We start from the raw sequence: 19,486 nt of genomic DNA, 5'->3' as shown, positions 1-19,486 counted from the left end.
GTTACTTGTTTGTCCCTGTAGCAGTGGAGACGAGCGGAGTTTGGGGTGCTGAAGCTAAAGCCCTCATAAGGGATCTAGGCCGCCGTATTGCCTCGCGAGGACATGATCGTCGCTCCGGGTCGTACTTGGCTCAAAGGCTCTCTCTTGCTATTCAAAGAGGTAACGCTGCAAGCATTATGGGTACTTTTGGGCCAGGTATGACTCGTGGCGGATTATTAGATTAATTTAATTTTACTTTTTACTTTGACGAAGCATGTTACGCTGAAAAAAAAAAATTAAAAAAAAAATAAAAAATTATGTAATGTTAATCTATCTTGGTTTCTTGTAAGAAAAGGCTCGTGCTGTTTATTCTGAAAGTCAGTGGTAGATTGGCTGATTTAGATGATGACGGAATATCAGAAAACATAATAATATTCTGAGTCGGCTAGGAATCGAACCCCGCGCGAGTGTAAACCTCTGCAGTCTGCACCCCTGGGTCATCTAGTAATCTAGTGTGACGCTGGTATTATGTATCTATTTAAACGTAATTATTTACCTACTAGTTGTTTTTTCTTCGCATTTCATGACTAACTAATGATGGTGTTATTATACATATAAGTAAATAAAGTGCAGTTCCATGTCATAATTAATTATTGTTACACACGAAATGACGATCTGAATATTCTGTTGACTTGCACCACTATAATTTCAGTCAGTTATGCTAAACGCGATTAATGCATCTCTACCCCTCTCGAAATGGGGAATAATAGTAAACTATCAGTCATACTTACCTGTTGTTAATGCGTTTATTAGGATTATATGAGTGATCGGCGATCTATTAATTTACGTCAGGGTTTGCTATTCTAAAACACACGTTGTACTCATCTGTACAATGAGAAGTGCCGTAATAAGTATTTTTTAATATGGAAGTGTAATAAAATAATCAATAAATGGAACTGGTTAACTGTACATTATGCTTACGTATCTCCAATAAATGTACAGACTTTTGCAACACATTGCTTACAAGAAAAACGGTGCAAGTGAACCTAAGTCCGCAACATAGGTACTTTATCTACATATATTCAACTAATAATAGTCATTTCTAACCACAAAATCACTAGACCCACATCATGGCAATATTATTTATAATATTCCTCTGTGACTGTGCCGCGGCCGTCATTAACCCGCACGGGCCGACCGTCGTCAACGACTACGTGCGGTGCGTGGATTCCATCATCGATGTGAACTTCCACAAGGCAGGCCTCATGTACTTCATGCACACACAGAACATGAGCACATCTGTGGCAAGAATCCGAGCTGACCTGTTGAGGGAGATCCATAGAGAGCGGGAACAGATCATGGTGATTATAGCAAGTCCAACTGAAGATGACCAGCCTCTGTGCTCCTCCCATCGCGAGCCCCGCACCGACGGCCGCCTGCTCACCGCCGACCGCTTCGCCCCCATCCCCATCGCCAACTACGTCGTAGTCATCGTTGACTCCTACACAGACTTTGACAAAGTTGTCGGCCGCCTGGTCCGCGCGCGCGGCTGGAACCCCAGCGCACTCTTCCTCATACTGTATTTCCATTTCGCTTTGTCGAACAAAATCAACATTGAACATGCCGAAGATATGGTAGCGTGCCTGTTCAGCTGGAATGTATTCAATATCATCGTTATTGTGCCTGAGACAGGTAATCTACGAAATGCTTTAGTTTACACGTGGAAACCCTATGATCCACCGAAGTACTGCGGGTATAGTAATGAAACATCCAGGGGTAGACTCAAAGTCGTGAACACCTGCAAACGAGGTATGGTCTCTGAACCCAATAAAATACTTTACCATAAATTACCGAGGGACATGAAAGGCTGTTTTTTAACTCTTCTGGCTTTGGAGCGGCAGCCATTCGTCACAATGGAAATAACAGATCCCAACGTAGAAAAAGGTTTCATAAACGAACTGCTGAAGCAATTCAATTTTAGACCAAATTATACTTTTGTTAACAAACCGAGAGGAGAAGAAACTCTGGGGCAGTGGGAAGGTGCGATTAGTGATCTGATAGCCAAGAAGGGGCAGATTTTGCTTGGAGGAATATTTCCCGATGATGAGGTTCACAAAGACTTCGAGTGTAGCTCGACGTACCTCGCGGACGCATACACGTGGGTGGTGCCGCGAGCCTTCAACATCCCTCCCTGGGCCGCTCCGATGATCATCTTCAGTGACCTGGTGTGGTACTCTACTGTGGCCGGCTTCATCGTTTGTGTGATCAGTTGGAGAACCTTCGGGTATCTCAGTGGAGATTCACTGTACCACAACTCTATCGGCCATTGTTTCATGAACACGCTGGTCTCAAACCTCGGGTTCGCTGCCTACGCACGCCCGGTGAAGTTCAGTCTGCGGATGTTCTTCGTCGTTTTCAGTCTCTACTGCATCCTGTTCGTGACTGGTTACCAGACCAAGTTGATCGACGTGCTGACAAACCCGCCCTTTTTGTACCAGATTCAAACGGTGGAAGAGATGGTGGAGAGTGGATTAGCGTTCGGAGGTTTCGAGGAGTTGCACGATTTGTTCCAGAACAGCAGCGACGCGTTCGACTGCATGATCGGGGCGCAGTGGACGGACGTGGCGGACCTGCACGGGGCCATGCTGGACGTGGCGGTTCACCGGAACTTCTCCCTGCTGGTGTCGCGTCTGGAGCTGGCACACGCGTCGGCATCACTCGGCCAGTTGACCGCGGCCTCCGGGGAGCACAAGTACTTCGCCTTCGAGTCCAACGTGTTCACCGTCCCGCTGGAGATGGTGGCGCTGCGGGGGTTCCCCTTCATGCACATGTTCTCGCACGAGCTGATGCTGTTCCGGCAGGTGGGCGTGAACGAGCGCGTCCGTGATTGGTTCGCGACGCACGTGCTGCGGCGGCGCGCGCGGCTGCAGCGGGGGGAGGCGGGGGAGGGGGGCACCCCTCTGTCGTTGGAGCACATGGAGGGGGGGTTCTTTGCTCTGTTTCTCGGATATATCAGTGGGACGCTAGTGCTATTTATCGAGATTGCCGTCAATAGTCAATGGTTCAAAAGTAACCTTGAGAAGGTAAAGACGAAATTGGCTAAGAAATTAAAGTAGTTGTTTTGCAAAACGTAACATTTTATTTCGTGGATTTAATGTAATGTATCATACAATGTAGTAAACGTTAAAATATTTTTACAAGTTTTATTTTAATTCTTACTTCTTACAAATTTAATGATTTTATACTTTAAGAGGAATGTAGCTGAGATTCCTAAAGACTAGTTACTTATTCTATTATCTATGCCGCTATGCCTATACATAATTACGTAGTTAAATTAATTACAAAGACAAAGGAGAAGATAAAATTAGGAGAATTTATTGCTCTCATATTTCATTTAAATCTGATTACAATCTGAAATATTCGAATAATCTTTGCAGTTAGGTACCTAGATTTTAGATTTTGGTCTTGATACAAAAATCATATTTAAGTAGGATCAATTAGTGCAAAATAATAAACTTATAAACCTACTACCTAAGTACTTCCTAAACAAGAAATTCAATTCAAAAATACATTACAAAAACAAAAACCTAACATACAAAATCTCAAAAATCGCATCACACTGAAAGCCCTCCACACCAAAACGGCATAACCGCAAAATCACAACTTTTCGCCGTCCAAATGTTGCACATTGTAATACGAGTGGTCGGGGAACCGCTCCAGCTCTATGTAGTCCGTCTCGGTGCACAGCAGTCTCTCGAGCAGGGCCACCACCTCCTCGAAGTCTGGTCGAGCCGAGGGTTCCGCCTCCCAGCAGTAATACATGATGTTGTACAGCTCCCGGCGGCAGTGCTCAGGTTTTTCCAGCCGGTGGCCGCCGCGGACCTGTGGAGAAGAAGGTAATTTAATGTATTATCTCTGACTGATCTGCACGTGAGTATGCCCCGTAAATTGCTAGCCGGAACCTGGTCGAATAATTGTCGACGTGACGTAATAATGACGTCAACTGAAAGTGAAAAGTACTGAAAAAAAAACTGTTCTTTGGTGTTGACGCGCCAACTGTCGAAAAAAAGAACGGCCAGGCGCATCGCAACAGCATTATACTTCAGGCAGGTTTTTCTATTTTTACATCACCCCTCATTTATTCCAATAGTGGAAAAAACGTTACGCTTAAAAGTTACTTGGTAAAATATTTTATCCATTTGCATCTTTTCTTATAGTCTGGGCTGCCCGTAGTAATAAAATACTATATTGAAATCAAAGACAATAAAAAGTTCTTTCAATATTCATCGAATAAAAGTGAAACTAATAAAGTACTATTTTATTGAACATGATTCTGATCGTCTTTATCTTTATTAGATTTCGAGGGTTTGCTAAATGACTTGGTAAAATATCTTAGTAACTACTTAGCTACTTTTTATTATTACTGCAAGAGTGATTCATGTTATAGTTGATACCTAGAATCTGGATGGCTGGTTAACCCCTAATAAGCTTATAGGAAAATGGATCTCATATTGATTTGAGCACTGATTTAAGGACGAAAACCGAAAACCATTAAAGTCCCTTTAGTTGCCATGTCCTTAGTAAGGGTCACTTTTTAATTTCGGATATTGGAATTTCGAAGCTGTTTTTTCCTGTACACCTACGCAACAAGGTGATTACTGGTTCCCGGGAATTTTAATCCGCTTAGAGTGTTTAATGAAGCTCAACGACCGGTTGCGATGGAGAGCCACTGTGGATGCCCTCTGCCCCATCTAGGGACATAGGATAATAAGGCGGCGTCCACGACACCAGCGGGCGATGTTTTAATGTACTAGTATTATTTACTCTATGGCGGAGAATTACACGAAATCTTCTGCATCATTCCTACTAGTATTTAGTCCGTGGCCACCATTCCGCCCGCTAGCGTCGAAAACGCGGTCTAAGTCAGGTCGGAGCGTGTAATATTGAGTAAATAATTTTCAAGACAGGTTGTAGAGAAGTTACCAACAAAATGTATTGTAACAACATTACTACGTTATACGTGGGTCGACGACTTGCAAAAGGGAAATTGCGGAAAACTTTTGATCTGATTCAGTTGTGCACTTCAGTAAGCAGTCCAAGTTAGGCTTAACATGCATGATGATAAGTAAATCATATCAGTCGACAATTCATGCTTCCATGTATTGTGAAAATAAACAACACTCGTCGTCGGGATGTATCACTCAACAGTAGGGTTACTTTAGCTTGTTAAGAAACGAACGAAAGAGAGCTGTCGTGCAATCGTTACGTTGCCGTTGTACATTTAATACAAACTACAAAGAGAAGGGAGTCATGATTAGCGTACAAGTGGCAGCACTACGAAACTTTGTTTTTCGTAAACTGAAGAGACCCCCAGTTCCGGAGAAAAGATAACCTCATTTACATTTAAATTGTTGAAACCCAGCAAAGGCAGTCAAAAGACATTTACACTGTTTAAACTGGGTGCTTATTTTGTTATATAAGACACTTGAAAACAGTTTAGGGCGAGCCACGTAATCCTATAAATCTGTGAGCTGAGATAATTAAGTGTTGGTGAAAACAATTATTTTGTTTGTGGAGATAATAACATAATCGTAGTTACTACGTCATAAATATAAGAAAGTGATTACGTACATATTCAATTCAATAGACATATGAAATAGGTTTTTTATCGTTATTTTTTATCCTAATAATGCATTTTAGAAGAAAACTGGATAAATATCAGAAATTCATAACTATGTCTATTTAGACCACTGCTAATACCTACATTGTACAGTAATAATTTAATTATTAAAATAGGTAAAGGTACACGATTTAAAATACGAAAGGTACATGACGTTAAAATAGGTAAAGGTAAACGTTGGAAATAGAACATAGACATCTAACATTTATTCCGAAAAAAATGCTCTACGCATGTAGCGACTATATTTTAAAAGAAAGAAAGAAAAGAAAGCCTTGTCTAATAAAATAAATGATCGAAGAATAAAAGGTAAGAAAGAGTCTCTTCAAAGAGTGATGTGATGAATCAAAACATACACTGTCGGTCCCGATTACTTTAAATAAAGTGACCATTTACTTCTTTATTCCGAAATTAGATTACACTCACGCCTACTTTGCTTGATTTGTAAGTTAACTATAAGTATTCCAGGAATGCTTTACTTAAATGGAGATAGGTAAAAGAAGAAAAAAATACTTTTAAAAACGTTGAAAATAGAGAAAGGCATACGAATTCTTGCAAAAAGTAGCCATTTCCAACTAAGTACTTACCTAACTAGGGTTGCTCGTAAATGAAGAGAGCTAACGTATAGCTTTGTGAATATTATCTTCTTTTATGTTTTAACTACTTAGGCACTGTATAATGCTTTAGATTTGAAACCTTCTGCCCAACTAGGCTAAAAATTGTAGGTTTCGTGCTCGCTCACATTTCAGTGGGAGGAACTTTCAAACTATACATTATTTTAAGAGCAGGGTTTTAAACTCATGATATTTTAAGGCCATTTAATATAACGAGATTATAAATTATATTTTACATGTTATTCTTGAATACCGAAATAAACTAGCTGACCGATTAAATTTGGCTTTGTTAACTAACCCTTCTTATGAAAAGAGATCAAAAAAGCTAATTAGGTAAACAAAAAAAACTCCCAAAATAATATAGGCGCTCTTGCTGAAATAATAATAAAATGTAATTTGGGCAAACACGCAAGCCACATAACCTTTTTTAGAAAAATAAATTGCTTTTGTACTTAGCTATCCGACTATCCCTTCACAATTGCTTATTTTCTGAGCGTGTCGGTGACAAAGATTAGAGCTGGACTAGCGTTTGCTTAGTTCATTGATTTCGTGCAAATTAAGTGGTGTTGCTTGGCATTATATGGTATGCGGTATTGATTTTTTTATGTTGTATTAGCCTGTCTGATTAGTTTGCCAACTGGCTGCTCAGGTTCCACCGGAAAGGTACAAAGATATTTAGTTTTTTTATAAAAGTTGTTTATAATGACCTCCTGAGTCACCCTGTTTCGATTTACTATGTAAGTACATTATTCGTAACAACTTTGATGAAAAACTCCCAATATGGGTCCAATATTTTTTTTGTCCAAGCACTGTTTGTGAGTAAACTTGTATGCCATAAAGAAGTTGTTCTCAAAATCGATCTGTGATTTGATTACTCTCACAGTGAGTTCAGTTCACTCCAGGTTACAGGTGCCGCACGCCTGGAGAACACATTAATTCTCCCGCTCTCATTATGCAAAGACGTGCTAGGGCCATACTTCAGATTGTTTGATAAATGAAACAATTCAGAAAATTTACGCGCGACACAGCTGATTGATTTTTCTCTTATTACCATGCTTTAGCGAAGCGCTTGCTCCTTGATTTATCACATATTTATCATTGTAAGTATATCAGTATTTTTTGTACTAAGCCGTATTTTAATATAAATGGGTACGGTTTTGTAAAAAGTTGACGCTTGACAAACCTAGTGGAAACGCAGACAAAGCCATGTCAACCCGCGAGCTTTTCCATGAAAATTATTGTCGCTTGTCCCATTATTTCTAATCCCTTGTAATTTTTTATCTCTACATTTTTATAATAAAGTTAAAAACTCAAGCAATGTTAAAAAAAACATTGCATTCAATGTATTTAGCGTGCTACTGTATTTTTATTATACTAGACTACTATTTGGCTGTCTACCTTAAAGAACCCATTTTACTCACTTTTCATAAAACCTTTCTTATCGAATGTGTGCCTTTGTCATGAGGAAATCGGAAAACTCCAGACCACTCGACTCCTTATATACCTTTCTACCTAGATATGTTACATATTATATACGGATAATAGGAAAAGCTCCAATTAGAAAGTTATCGCCTGATCGTTGTCAGATAACGATGATGGTAACCTGGGCTAATAATAAAGTTGCTCATTTCACCCCGTATATCCTATTACATCAATAGGTCTCTCGTGTTTGTCAACGACACACTAAAAATAAGAATAGTAAACTACAATCCAAGTAGCTTTAACACTATACCTACTCTTCAAGAAACTTCCGGTTTCATTTCACATTCTTTTAAAATTTCAGCACCCCCATTACAGACTTTAATTTAAGTAAATCCCACTTATTATTTTTCAACGTAGTCTAAAGATAGTTCTAAGTTAAACCTGGCTTTAGACTACTGTTTTTATCAAATCTCTGGACTATGACAACATTTAGTCTTCGTTTTATAATAAGGAGGACTTCGTTTCATATATGTAGAGCTGTCTGACCTTCCTCATGACGTCGCCGGCAGACAGGCCCGGGTAGGGCGTGGAGCCGAGCGTCACCACCTCCCACAGCAGCACGCCGAAGCTCCACACGTCTGACTTCACGCTGAAGATGTCGTCGTACAGGGACTCGGGCGCCATCCATCTGGAGGGAAAAATGTGTTGTTTAGATCGATAAAAAATATTTATTTAAGTACTTAACACAATACAACCTGGCGTTCTGTGGAGAGTGAGGCAAAAGTTGTAGGATGAAGTTCCCAGATCGAGTTAGATGGAGAAATCTTCTCAAAGCCCTGTGTCCCTGCTGAGGGACGTCAGGATGTATGTATGTATGTAGGTTCTACCTTTTTTGGCATAAGATTTTTTTGCCTAATCTCGTATTGCATAGTAACGTTTGGTCAAAGTCTCGTTACGCCGAAAATCGTATGGCATAAATCTCCTTTAGTAAAAAGTTATTTCGCATAACATTGTTTAGCCTAATAATGGTATGGCCAAATCTTGAATAGCCTAGTAATAATATTCGTTTGGCTTTAACTTTGACGGAGCGTCTCCCTACATAGCGCAAACTGGTGCCTTGTATTGTTTCCGCTGTTTGGAAAACGCTCCGCTCCGCTTCGCTGCGCTCCGCTTTGGTTTTGATGAACATGTGCACCTAACACGCTCCTCCTTGCTTTGCTCGTCGTCGCACCTATTTTTAGGTTTCGATCTCATCGGGTTTGTAATAATTATATTGGTCGTTAACTTTCGATTTTTTGATCATACAATATCGTGATTTTCGGGATGTAGGAGAAAAATACCACAATTTGTACATTTACTACATACTTAATATATTATTTATTAAGATAACATTAGGAGAAACAAGATTATACATAGGTATAGAATAGACGAACATAAATTTGAGCAAACGAAACTTAGGTGTTTAAAGATAGTGCCTAAAGAGTTTTAGACGAAACGAGCCTTATGCCACATAAGTCTTGGCAAAGTGATGGTTCGGCCAAAAAAGTTTAGACCATACGAGTTATGCGAAATGAGTTTTGGTCAATAAAGATTATGCCAGATGAGCGGAACCCATGTATGTAACACAATACATACACAGGTTACACAGAAAGATTACATTACGGTTAAGTTTACATAAACACATGACATTAATATAACAGACAGATAGACAGATAAGTAACATGTCTATTTATCATGTTAGCAAAAGGTTTCTGGCTTAGCATAATGCTATGATTATTAATAAATAATCACAGCGCTGTAATTCTGCCAGGACTGAGTGAGTGGCACCACCAAACACAAATATGTATATGAATATATATATGTATATGTATATGCGTATGTACCTATGGGGTAAATTTATAAAAAATTGTAGTAAGTAGTACTATATAGGATTTTTAATGTCCACATCTGAAAGAACAGATTTATTAATCTTATTACTATCTGAGTGTTCCGATATTTCGAAAGCCGGGTGTGGAAAAATACTCACGATAAAAATAATCCGAAAAGGCAAAATTTCCCCTGCAGAATTTAAAATAACAATAAGGTATTGTGCTAAATCTTATTCCATTGAAAACAAAATGAGCACAGAATCAGCGAGTTCAATGGTTTGACACTAACATGATTTAATGTGAGATGGCTTGCACGATGTTCCAGTGCGTAACACTTCCACATAATAAATTGGATGTTCGGTTAAATCCTAATATCATTACCTTCTCCCTGGGTCGTGATCAGTGGAAGTGGTGAAATTTCCTCGATACCGTATTAGTGGTATTAGTATAGTCGGATTAAGTGCTTAACTCCTTAGCTAGATTAGGGCGTTTCTACTTCGGCTAGTAAAACTGAAGTTAGAAAAGTACTTAAGTTTCCTTTTACCTTTAAGGTGGAAATTAATAACCTGAACTACTTAAGCGCCTGTGTTTGCCTCATGATGTCTGGATATAAGTTATCTCATATAATGAGTTGATTGTAGAGAGTGTTAGTACCTAATGTAGCTGATTCTAATTAATTAAAAGTGCTGTCTTTGTTGAAGGTAGATAACCAATTTATAATATATATTTTCAGTTTAAATTTTGCTGCCAATTTAGGCCCCATTCCCAGTAGGCAAACCGTTCACAAGTTACTAGGCGCACGCAATGCTGCAATTTGAATAGAGTGAGCGCAAGACTAGCAAACTATGAACGCCGAGCCGACCGCTAACTCCGCCTGCAAACTGTTTGTCCATCCTTAGTTTATTAACACCGTATTTTTGACTACCGACGATAAAGAGGGGTGTTATATGTTTAACGTGTCCATGATAGCGTAGCGAACGGCTGAACCGATTTCTTTTTTGTTTTTAGGGTGATTGGTAATGTTACTCCGAGTGTTTTAAAATCCGTAAAGCCGTTCCAAAGTTATGCAACTTTTAGTGTTGAATGTCGGGTTTTACGTCAGTTATTTACCTGATAGGCAGTCGGCCATCGCTCTTCCTCTCGTACACATGGGTTCCCCCGACGTCCCTGGCAAAGCCGAAATCCGCCACCTTGCACGTGCGCTCCTCCGTAATCAGAATGTTCCTCGCTGCCAGGTCACGGTGGATTATCTGCAACAAAGGGCCTGTGATTACCATCGCAATTATTGGCTTCAATGCGTGATTAACTGATTAATAGACGTGTAGATGATGCGGTGTGGGTGTTACCGCTGATTTGCGTAATGTCTGGTAGGTTAGGTTTTTATAGGGAGTATATAATTATAGTGTTGTTATTGTTATTACAGATCTAGGATTTGTAGATTTTCAATTTAAGCTTAATACCTGAAAACCGTTCCTATCCTTATGTTAGTAAGGAAAACTTAGGAAACAAAATATCATGACGTCGATTTAACAAAATTCTGAGACAGGATTGCATTAGGATTAATTGAGGATTTAGGATTTATTTCAATTATTTCCATTCATTACTTCTTCACCTAACTTTGTAAAAAAAGGTTGCAAAGACGTATGTAGGTATGAACCTAAATAGAAGGTGCTATCTGGAATTTTCCTGCGTACATTTCCTAGCATCGATCGGTCTTTCATCATTTAATATTTGTATTCACCGCACGATCTTACATTTCAGAGTAGATTTATGTTTGTCCTACATTAATTTATACGCGGTTTATAATTCCTGATTGGCTTTTGTCCCAATAAATTATGCCTAGGTCCTATATACGTGATTTAACGTTTTGCCCTATAATCAGTCTATGACTAATAACTAGCTAGGCCAAACACAACCGCAACTACCATGTAGCAACTAGATGAGCAGGGCTATTATTGTCAAAGATAGTATCTCCTACTATAAGTATAATTTATTTTTACTTTCTGTACGATAAAACTCTCCAAAAATATATTTAATTCAAAAAGTTTTACACAGTTATTCAAAGAGCGTGGGCGTACAAACGTGTTTGTCAAATGAAATGAGCACCAAATATTGAAATACTTCTACCTTTATCAATCGTCCCCTCGACACAAGGACGCGTGAAGTGTATCACAAATGGCAGTCGCCATGGCCGAAATCGGTCGGAAGGTCATCATCACAAATGGTGTCAACGTGGCTTCGTGGCTCTCAAAGGGTTCTGTTTACTTTGACATTATGCTTTTTATGTTTGGGATAAGCTTATTTAGTTACACAAAATAGGATATAATATGGATGTGGGATAACGATATCCACAGGTATACACGTGAAATGTGTTCCTGATGTGACCACGTTTGTGTAATAAAGTATGAGAGCACTAATATGTCTACCCTATTAATGGTCATGATTGGTCAATGCCCATCCACTGCTGCACATAGTTCTCTCCTAATTAAGGAGTATCGAGACTCTGTTTTGACCAGTTCTTACCCTTTCTCATAAAGCTACTAACCGGCTGTCAGGTTTTTCATTAATAAACATCCAATACAGTGCGGACTGAGCGAGGTAGTGAGCATAGCAAAAAAAACAGTTTTCATTCACCGGTTTCATTTTCCTCGCTGTGTTTAGACTGACTGACTGAAACAACTTTTTAAAACAACACTTGTATGCTCGTACCTGTGCTGTGTTATGGATCTGAACAAGTTGATATGCAGCTTAGGTTTGAAACACGAATAAAAAGGAGAAATATGAACGCCAGTCTTGGCGTGTTCAATGCTTCCGCTGTAGAATACCTCAACACGTAAATTCACCGATCATTTTTTTGGTGAGCCTGGGCCTTCCTACATCTTCAGTGCTATTTATAAACTCTACGAGAAATATTAATTTATTTTTCTTGAGTTTAACTACCTATTAGAAATGAAATGAATCTTCTTAATATCCGTATTTGTAATTATTCCACTGCCAAACCAAAATGATACTTATCATAATATTTTCAGATGAAAACGAAGGTAATTATTATTTAATTATTTCTGTTTCCCTAAATCAAAGCTTACACATTCAGCAAACATTTAATTTATTAGTAAAATTGTATGCCAGTTGTATTTATAGTTTGGAGATCGGTAACCTAAAAGTAAGTAAAGGGTCCCTGTTGAAAATCAGCGCTGCAGGTACGTTATGTACTTGCAGTAATTGCTGAGCTCGGGACCTTTTTGGCGCTGCGCTGATGCACCATATACTTACACAGGCTGGCCAATATTTTGTTTGTTAATTTTTTAAAGAATTTAATTTTGTTTTTATTTTAGTTTCATTTTGGTGTTTCTTATTTCTATATTTAAATTGTTTTTGTATTTGTTGGGTGTATTTGTGCAGCACCAAATAAAATCTTTTCTTTCTTTAACCATTTACAATATAACCAACCCGTTTCTTTTCAAGGCTCCGAATACACATAGGTTTATGCTATGGGTATAGGCAAAATCTCTTCAACAAATTATGAGTTCTTTGATTAACTTCTGTATCACATTATCTTTACGCATATTTTATTACTATTAGGTACTACTTGAATATGAAATTTGTTTCTCAGTTGCTTGTAGCCCTTATATCATAATGTAGCCCTAGGGCAACACTCTCATCATCTCACATCTTTAGGAACGTGTGTTACAGTTTTTAGCATAAAACATCGTGTTCCGAGAAATCTAATTATTAGCCATGCTACGATTCCAAGTATTTCCTTATAATGTTATACATTGTATATTTTAATTTTCTTTTTTGAACATTTTCTACTCTGGATGTTTCATATGCCTACAAAATCTAATCATGTTTTTAAAACTTTGTTGATGAGTTCTTGTGTTGCGGCACAAATGTAGTGTGGGAGGCCCTACAGCCCCTATCGAAACCGGTATAAATAGACTGTGGGTGTATGAGAAAACCCTTAACAACATAATACCTAGTCATTTTGGGAGAGGTACGGTGGGTGATCCAACGTCTGAAGTGCTTCTTCATGTTTACTCGTAGGCGCGATCACCTAGACCAGACGTGCGGTTTTTAAGTGAACCCTTAGGTAATCCGTGATAATCCTTAGGTCCACCAATCCGCACTGGGCCCGCGTGGTGGACTAGGCCTAAAACCCTTCCCTGGAAGGAGACCCGCGCCCCAGCAGTGAGAATGGAATGTAATGGGTAGTGAATAGTAGTATGGAGGAGCGAAGGTGTTGCCACTCCTCCATTGAAAAGGGAGGATCCTCCGACCAAGCTGGGCGGTTTAGCTTGGTGGGCAACTGCCCGACGGTTAATGTCGGAATTCTGTATATATACTGAGTAGCTGTGATTCTTTTCTTAGATACCGCGATGTAGGATTTGGTATTTTTGCTTTCACTCTTCCATGCCATCTGTTGGTCGTCCTTGATATCTCTTTGCAGTATCTATATCTTGACTTCTATGCTTGCGCGTATCCATTATAGATGTCGCCACAGTAGTCATGATATATTATCATGATTTAGATATTATTATGTTTGATATTTCGTGACCTTAGCCGTTCTACCGCGCTATCTAGTCAAGATGAACAAGCACTAAAGCTTTGGTTTCCTAGCAAAGCGGTGCCGTCATTTAGCGACCGCAGCGGCCGTATAGGCCCATTCACACCATATGACTATATCACTGACAAGTGTGAATACGTTCATAGAGCAACACTGATATGTGTGAATGGCCTTTACGGCCGCTATATGACGGCACCGCTTAAGACATAGAAATCAAAGAAAAGAAAGCTTAAGACATAAATCAGCAACTCACCCCATTAGAGCTAAGGAACTCCATCCCCCTAGCCACCTGGAAGGCGAAGTGCGTGAGGTCCCTGGACGTGAGGAACTTGCTGCCCCCATGCGTGTTGCCGTAGTGACGCTCGGCGCGGGAGTCTCGGAGGAACTGTTGGAGCTTGCCGAGAGAGACGAACTCCATGATGACCAGCGTCGGCTCCTGGAGATAGAGAGAGAGAGAATGAGTATGGAGCAATGATTTCAGAAGGAAGGATGCGCCCGTCAGAATATTTGGCCTAAAGAAAATGGCACTCGCGCGCTGGCCCCAATTCAAACTAATTATGACAGATATATGAGATTTTAGGGCCAGCGCGAGGTTGCCATTTTCATAAACGATTGGGTCCGATGGCTGCGTCCTTAAGTTTGTAATATAAATATGTCAATGGTATAGAGGTATGAGCTTAGACAAGTAAACCACTGATATAATATATCTGGTATTAAGGTATGGAAGCAGCGGAAGCTTACTTATCTTCAAACGTGTTCTGTAAGTAAGGATACTGGTAACTATTTCACGTTAAAACTACTGAACGAAATATCGTACTTGGAACACAGTATTTACACGTTATTAGTTGGTAATATTCTGATGCGCTGTTAAATGTACTACATGTTAATGTAACTTGAATATTACAGACGGCGTCGTTAATCTTGTATTTTCCGTTTAGGATAAGTAATTTGGTACTATATAGCCACTGGAACATTTTCATTGTTCATGAGTATGGTTGGTATTAGATTTGCTGTTAGTTAGCTCAGCGCTGATTATTTGTCGATAATTATGTTACGTTGACTAATAAATAATAAGTAGGTAATGTGTGTGTTATTAAGTGTTATTTATCCATGTGACGTGGCAAAATCAAGATAGATGAGCAGTGAGAGCAGAAAAGTTAAACCATAAATTAATATCGTTGGCTTCTTTCAGAACTTAAGGAAAATAAAGCACTCCCGTAATTCTTTTAACGTATAAAAGGAAGTTCTTTGATCCAATAGCTACACTGGGTTGGGTATTCCTGTTATAATTTTTTTTCTACACAGGATGTAAGTTAAAAAGCTATATTTATCAATGGTTTATAAAAAAAACAATTTAAGAGTTAGATATAGGTACTCGTATTTCTTGGAGAGTTATTGTAATATAGCTATTAAACAAATAGGTCAGGCGTTGCAGCCAGTGAGTAGATTTTCAACAGATTTTTGTAGCTTAATACATTTAAATAACTTTAACAGAATAACCCAATAATTGAATTTTTTAATAATTATATTAGCGTACTTTTATCATTTTGATCAATGTAGGTATGAATTCATTATGACTATATAGTTATTATTACATGTGAGCATACTTACATATGTATTTATTATTCATGTATTAAACCGATAATAAAGTAGGTTAATATTTTCTCGCGGCGTTTTTTTACGTCGTTAAATCCTAAAATGGGTTAATCTTTTTATGGCAGGTGGTGAGTGACTATAAAGGTGCTGTATGCACAATAAGTATTATAAACATTTTCCCTCCCTTCTTTTCTGTGATAACAAAAAGGCATTTTCCTTTTAAAGAAAATCGCTGAACTATGCTTCCTTCCGGGTAATCTCAACAATACTAAATATAAAGTTACAATATAAATAACGTACCTACTTCAATACATTGAATGATATTTTTATTTAATTGAAAATGAAGTCTAGTTACTTATAAGTACCTAAGTTTGTTGTGATCATAAAAATGCTGAATAATGATGTAATAATGGACGAATAACTGCTCACATAGCCTTTTATACGTCCGCCAAAAATTGTAATTGCACACGTAGTACTTATGCATAAACGGTAAGATTTTCCACATATTTCTTACTTTACTGTAAGTGCTAAGAAAATTAATGTACCTAGGTAACAGTAAAGGAAGGGAGCGGGGGTTAAATTGCTACCCCGCTCAGCAAACTGCTATCTCCATGAACTTATTGTAATTGGGAACTTGCCAGACGAACTCATATCCGTAAAATACATGTAAGTTAAGGCTAAGAACAGTCTGCCATGCTCAAGTATTATTGTGTAAACGCTTTCGCTAGATTTGGTTTTAGAGAAGAAAACACATAATATTATCTTCTCCATAGTAAAAATACAAAAAGTCGCGTGACCATCAAAGTTTCTTGTTGCAAAAGCGATGTTGCATACTAGCGGAAAGTTGTAGAACAAAAGTGGTTCAAGACGACCCCCTCAGTCCTTACTTTAGGCTTAGTATTTTATGCAACATCCTATATAAGGAACCAATTATTTTTGTATAAGGAACCAATTCTTTTGAGACATCATTCTGTATAAGACTTACTTTCTCTGTGCAGCAGGCGAGCAGGCGCACGACGTGGGGGTGCGCGCCGAGCCCCTTCATCACCGCCAGCTCCTGCAGCAGGTCCGACTTCTCCTTCTCTGATGCATTCTCTTTTAGAGTCTTCAAATGATTCTCCATAGTAAAATTACAAAAAGTCACGTGAATTTCCAAAAAGCCTTAGAACAAAAGTTTATCAGATCGACCCCCTGAGCCCATTTTTCGGCTTTAGTATACGATTTTTGCAACACCCTGTGTAAGGAAACAATTTTTCGCAACATCCTGTATATAACTTACTTTTTCGGTGCAGCAGGCGAGCAGGCGCACGACGTGGGGGTGCGCGCCGAGCCCCTTCATCACCGCCAGCTCCTGCAGTAGATCTGATTTCTCTTTTTCCGACGCGTTCTCTTTTAGAGTCTTCACGGCGACTGTGCTCTCTCCTTTCTTGCCTGAGGATTTAAAATATTTTAATGCATATGAATAATTACTGTACCTAGGTATACTTAGTACAATCTAGAGTAAAGAAACCTGAAAGGCTAGCATGGGGCGCATTTAAGACGTTACAAAAGTTCTCCGTCACGCTCGCTGCTTAGGCTGCGCGATGTCAGTGAGCGCGATGCAAAACTTTTGTCATATCTTAAATGCGCCCCGTGCTAGCCCTTCTGACCTCGAGTGACAATGTATCTTAAGCGGTCAGATTTATATTCACAAAATTGTACCTATGTCAATAATAAATGAAAATAGCTCTTTAAAACTATTTTTTATCACTGTGTTTCGAATATATAAGTGACTTGCTATTTAGTAAAGCTGTCGATCATAATAATATTAGTTAGAGAGAAGTTTCAACCCCTCGGTTCTTGGAAGCCATTCGATACTCGAGCTCTCTCGTAAAGAGTTAGTTTAACGATAGCGCTGCTTAAAGATAAGTTAGTCGCGCGAATATCTATAGTAAGTTCGTAAAGTTCCTAGTAATAACAAATGTTCTTCAAATAGTAAAATATATATTACAAAATTATCCAACTAGAAGAAGGTAAAAAAGTCGGGAATCATATAGAGAACTCATTTACCCTTAAATTGGTCGATTTTTAGCTGAGTTTTTCACCCTACCCTTTATATTAGGTACATTATTATTTACAAGCCATATTCGTTAGTCTCCATATTAATAACTTACTTTTTTCCTGCAAACTTTATAAACTGATCGATGTAAAGTATTATTTAATTAATGGATCATATCGAAGTTTTCGCATCTCAACTTTAAACTTTACCGTTCTTCCTACGCTCCTGAAATTTGCTCAGATTAAATTAACAGGTACAGTTTATCGTATTTAACTATTTAAACTAAGTGGTTATAATAATAAAAAATGTAAAGTCAATTGAAGCAGAACTTGTGTATGGGATGCAATGCAGTGATTAGCTGAAGGATCGTTCAACAGGATTAAAGATTATATGAAACTACACAATTATAAAAATATAAAATTACTAGCTGTTTCCGCGCGCTTCGCTTCGCCTTATAAAGTTTTCCCGTGGGAATTCCGGGATAAAAAGTAGCCTATGTTCTTTCCCAGGGTCTAGACCGTATGTATACCAAATTTCATTCAAATCCCTTGAGTAGTTTTGGCGTGAAAGAGTAACAGACAGACAGATGGACAGACAGACAGACATACAGACACAGTTACTTTCGCATTTATAAAATTAGTTAGGATAGTTAGGATTATATAACATATTGTAGTTAAACCTATAATAATCTATATCAATGTTTATGTGTAATATTTAATAAAAAAAACATCATATAAAAGTTATTTCGAAAGTGTATCTTGTCTCAGTATCTGTATATTATTTTAAACTGTGACACTTAATTTCGCAGGCCAGTGTAGTTCAAACACCACGATCCTGATTTAGTAGTTCATCAATTGCGTACAGTAACATAATCAACCGTTACGTAGATCTAATAATGGTTGAGTTTGTTTACTGTTAATCAGCTGTACATCGGCAAGTCTGTTCCTACAGTGACTGTTCCACGCCACTGCTATGCCACAGACACTTGCATTATTAGGCCCAATTTAATAATTTGTTTCACAATTGAATAATGGCTATCTGCTAAATACTTAATTTAAAAATTGAACTAAATATTGACGTTTCGTTTTATTGATAAATCTACTTAAATATTGCAGAAGGTATCATTTATTTAGTCTTTGTGAGTGTATTAGATGAACATACTGAACAGTTAATGGTTAACTATTCTTTAGCAAAGTGCCAAGTACCTAACATTTTTTTCATGTATCATAGTTAGTCACTTGATTAGCAGACTTGATGCGTTGCGGCCCTGTACAGCTAGCATCTGGTGCATTCGACCAAAACGAACGTTTACCTTCAATGAAGCGAATTCGAGTTCGGTCTACAGTCAACAGTCACCGGGTCGGGAACCAGTGACCATGTCAAAGGACAAATAAAATAAGTATAAAAAAATAACATGCCTTCCAAACCCGGAAAAATAAAATGTTTAACTAAGTAATAGTAACTTTGAATTGAGTTATGAAATTATTAGTTTGGTATGATTTTGCGTGTTGTACAAATCGTATACTTTTAAAACAGAACTACAAAAATTCACACTATAAAAACGGATTTAAACAGAAGAAAACGTGTATTGAGTTCTGAAAAAATGTATTATTTTGTTACAGTACTTACATAGGTACATTGTATAGTAAAGTGGTCGCTAAAGATAAGCGTCCACCTTTCGGCATCGTACGAAACAAACGCATCGCATTCAGTATTCTTTGTGTAGAA

The 19,486-nt window shown here is 38.3% G+C and overlaps 2 protein-coding genes across 5 annotated transcripts in view; one reads left to right on the top strand and one right to left on the bottom strand.

Annotated features, from left to right (window-relative positions):
* Window positions 1–681: 681 nt before the first annotated feature.
* LOC105387407 lies at window positions 682–3,242 on the top strand. The gene has a single exon (XM_011558119.3). It carries the CDS (start codon window positions 1,110–1,112, stop codon window positions 3,093–3,095), a length of 1,986 nt encoding a protein of 661 aa, XP_011556421.3. The 5' UTR covers window positions 682–1,109; the 3' UTR covers window positions 3,096–3,242.
* A 91-nt stretch (window positions 3,243–3,333) lies between these two features.
* Window positions 3,334–19,486, bottom strand: part of LOC105387388 (tyrosine kinase receptor Cad96Ca) — a 57,408-nt gene continuing 41,255 nt past the window's right edge. For 2 of the 4 annotated variants that reach the window (XM_048622883.1, XM_048622884.1), the window contains 6 exons: window positions 17,125–17,151; window positions 16,706–16,830; window positions 14,378–14,560; window positions 10,671–10,810; window positions 8,239–8,380; window positions 3,334–3,861 (listed from right to left, as the gene is read on the bottom strand). In XM_048622883.1, the coding sequence (XP_048478840.1) occupies window positions 3,637–3,861; window positions 8,239–8,380; window positions 10,671–10,810; window positions 14,378–14,560; window positions 16,706–16,830; window positions 17,125–17,151 (842 nt within the window). In that variant the 3' untranslated portion in view covers window positions 3,334–3,636. Of the gene's footprint in view, window positions 3,862–8,238; window positions 8,381–10,670; window positions 10,811–14,377; window positions 14,561–16,705; window positions 16,831–16,999; window positions 17,152–19,486 lie in introns of all 4 variants that reach the window. The other 2 variants (XM_048622885.1, XM_048622882.1) reach the window with 2 other exon arrangements.

Source organism: Plutella xylostella, chromosome 9 (assembly GCF_932276165.1).
Source record: "Plutella xylostella chromosome 9, ilPluXylo3.1, whole genome shotgun sequence".
Classification (NCBI taxonomy): Eukaryota; Metazoa; Arthropoda; class Insecta; order Lepidoptera; family Plutellidae; genus Plutella; species Plutella xylostella.
The sequence above is the reverse complement of the archived record's forward strand: the minus strand, read 5'-3'. Positions and strand labels throughout refer to the sequence as shown.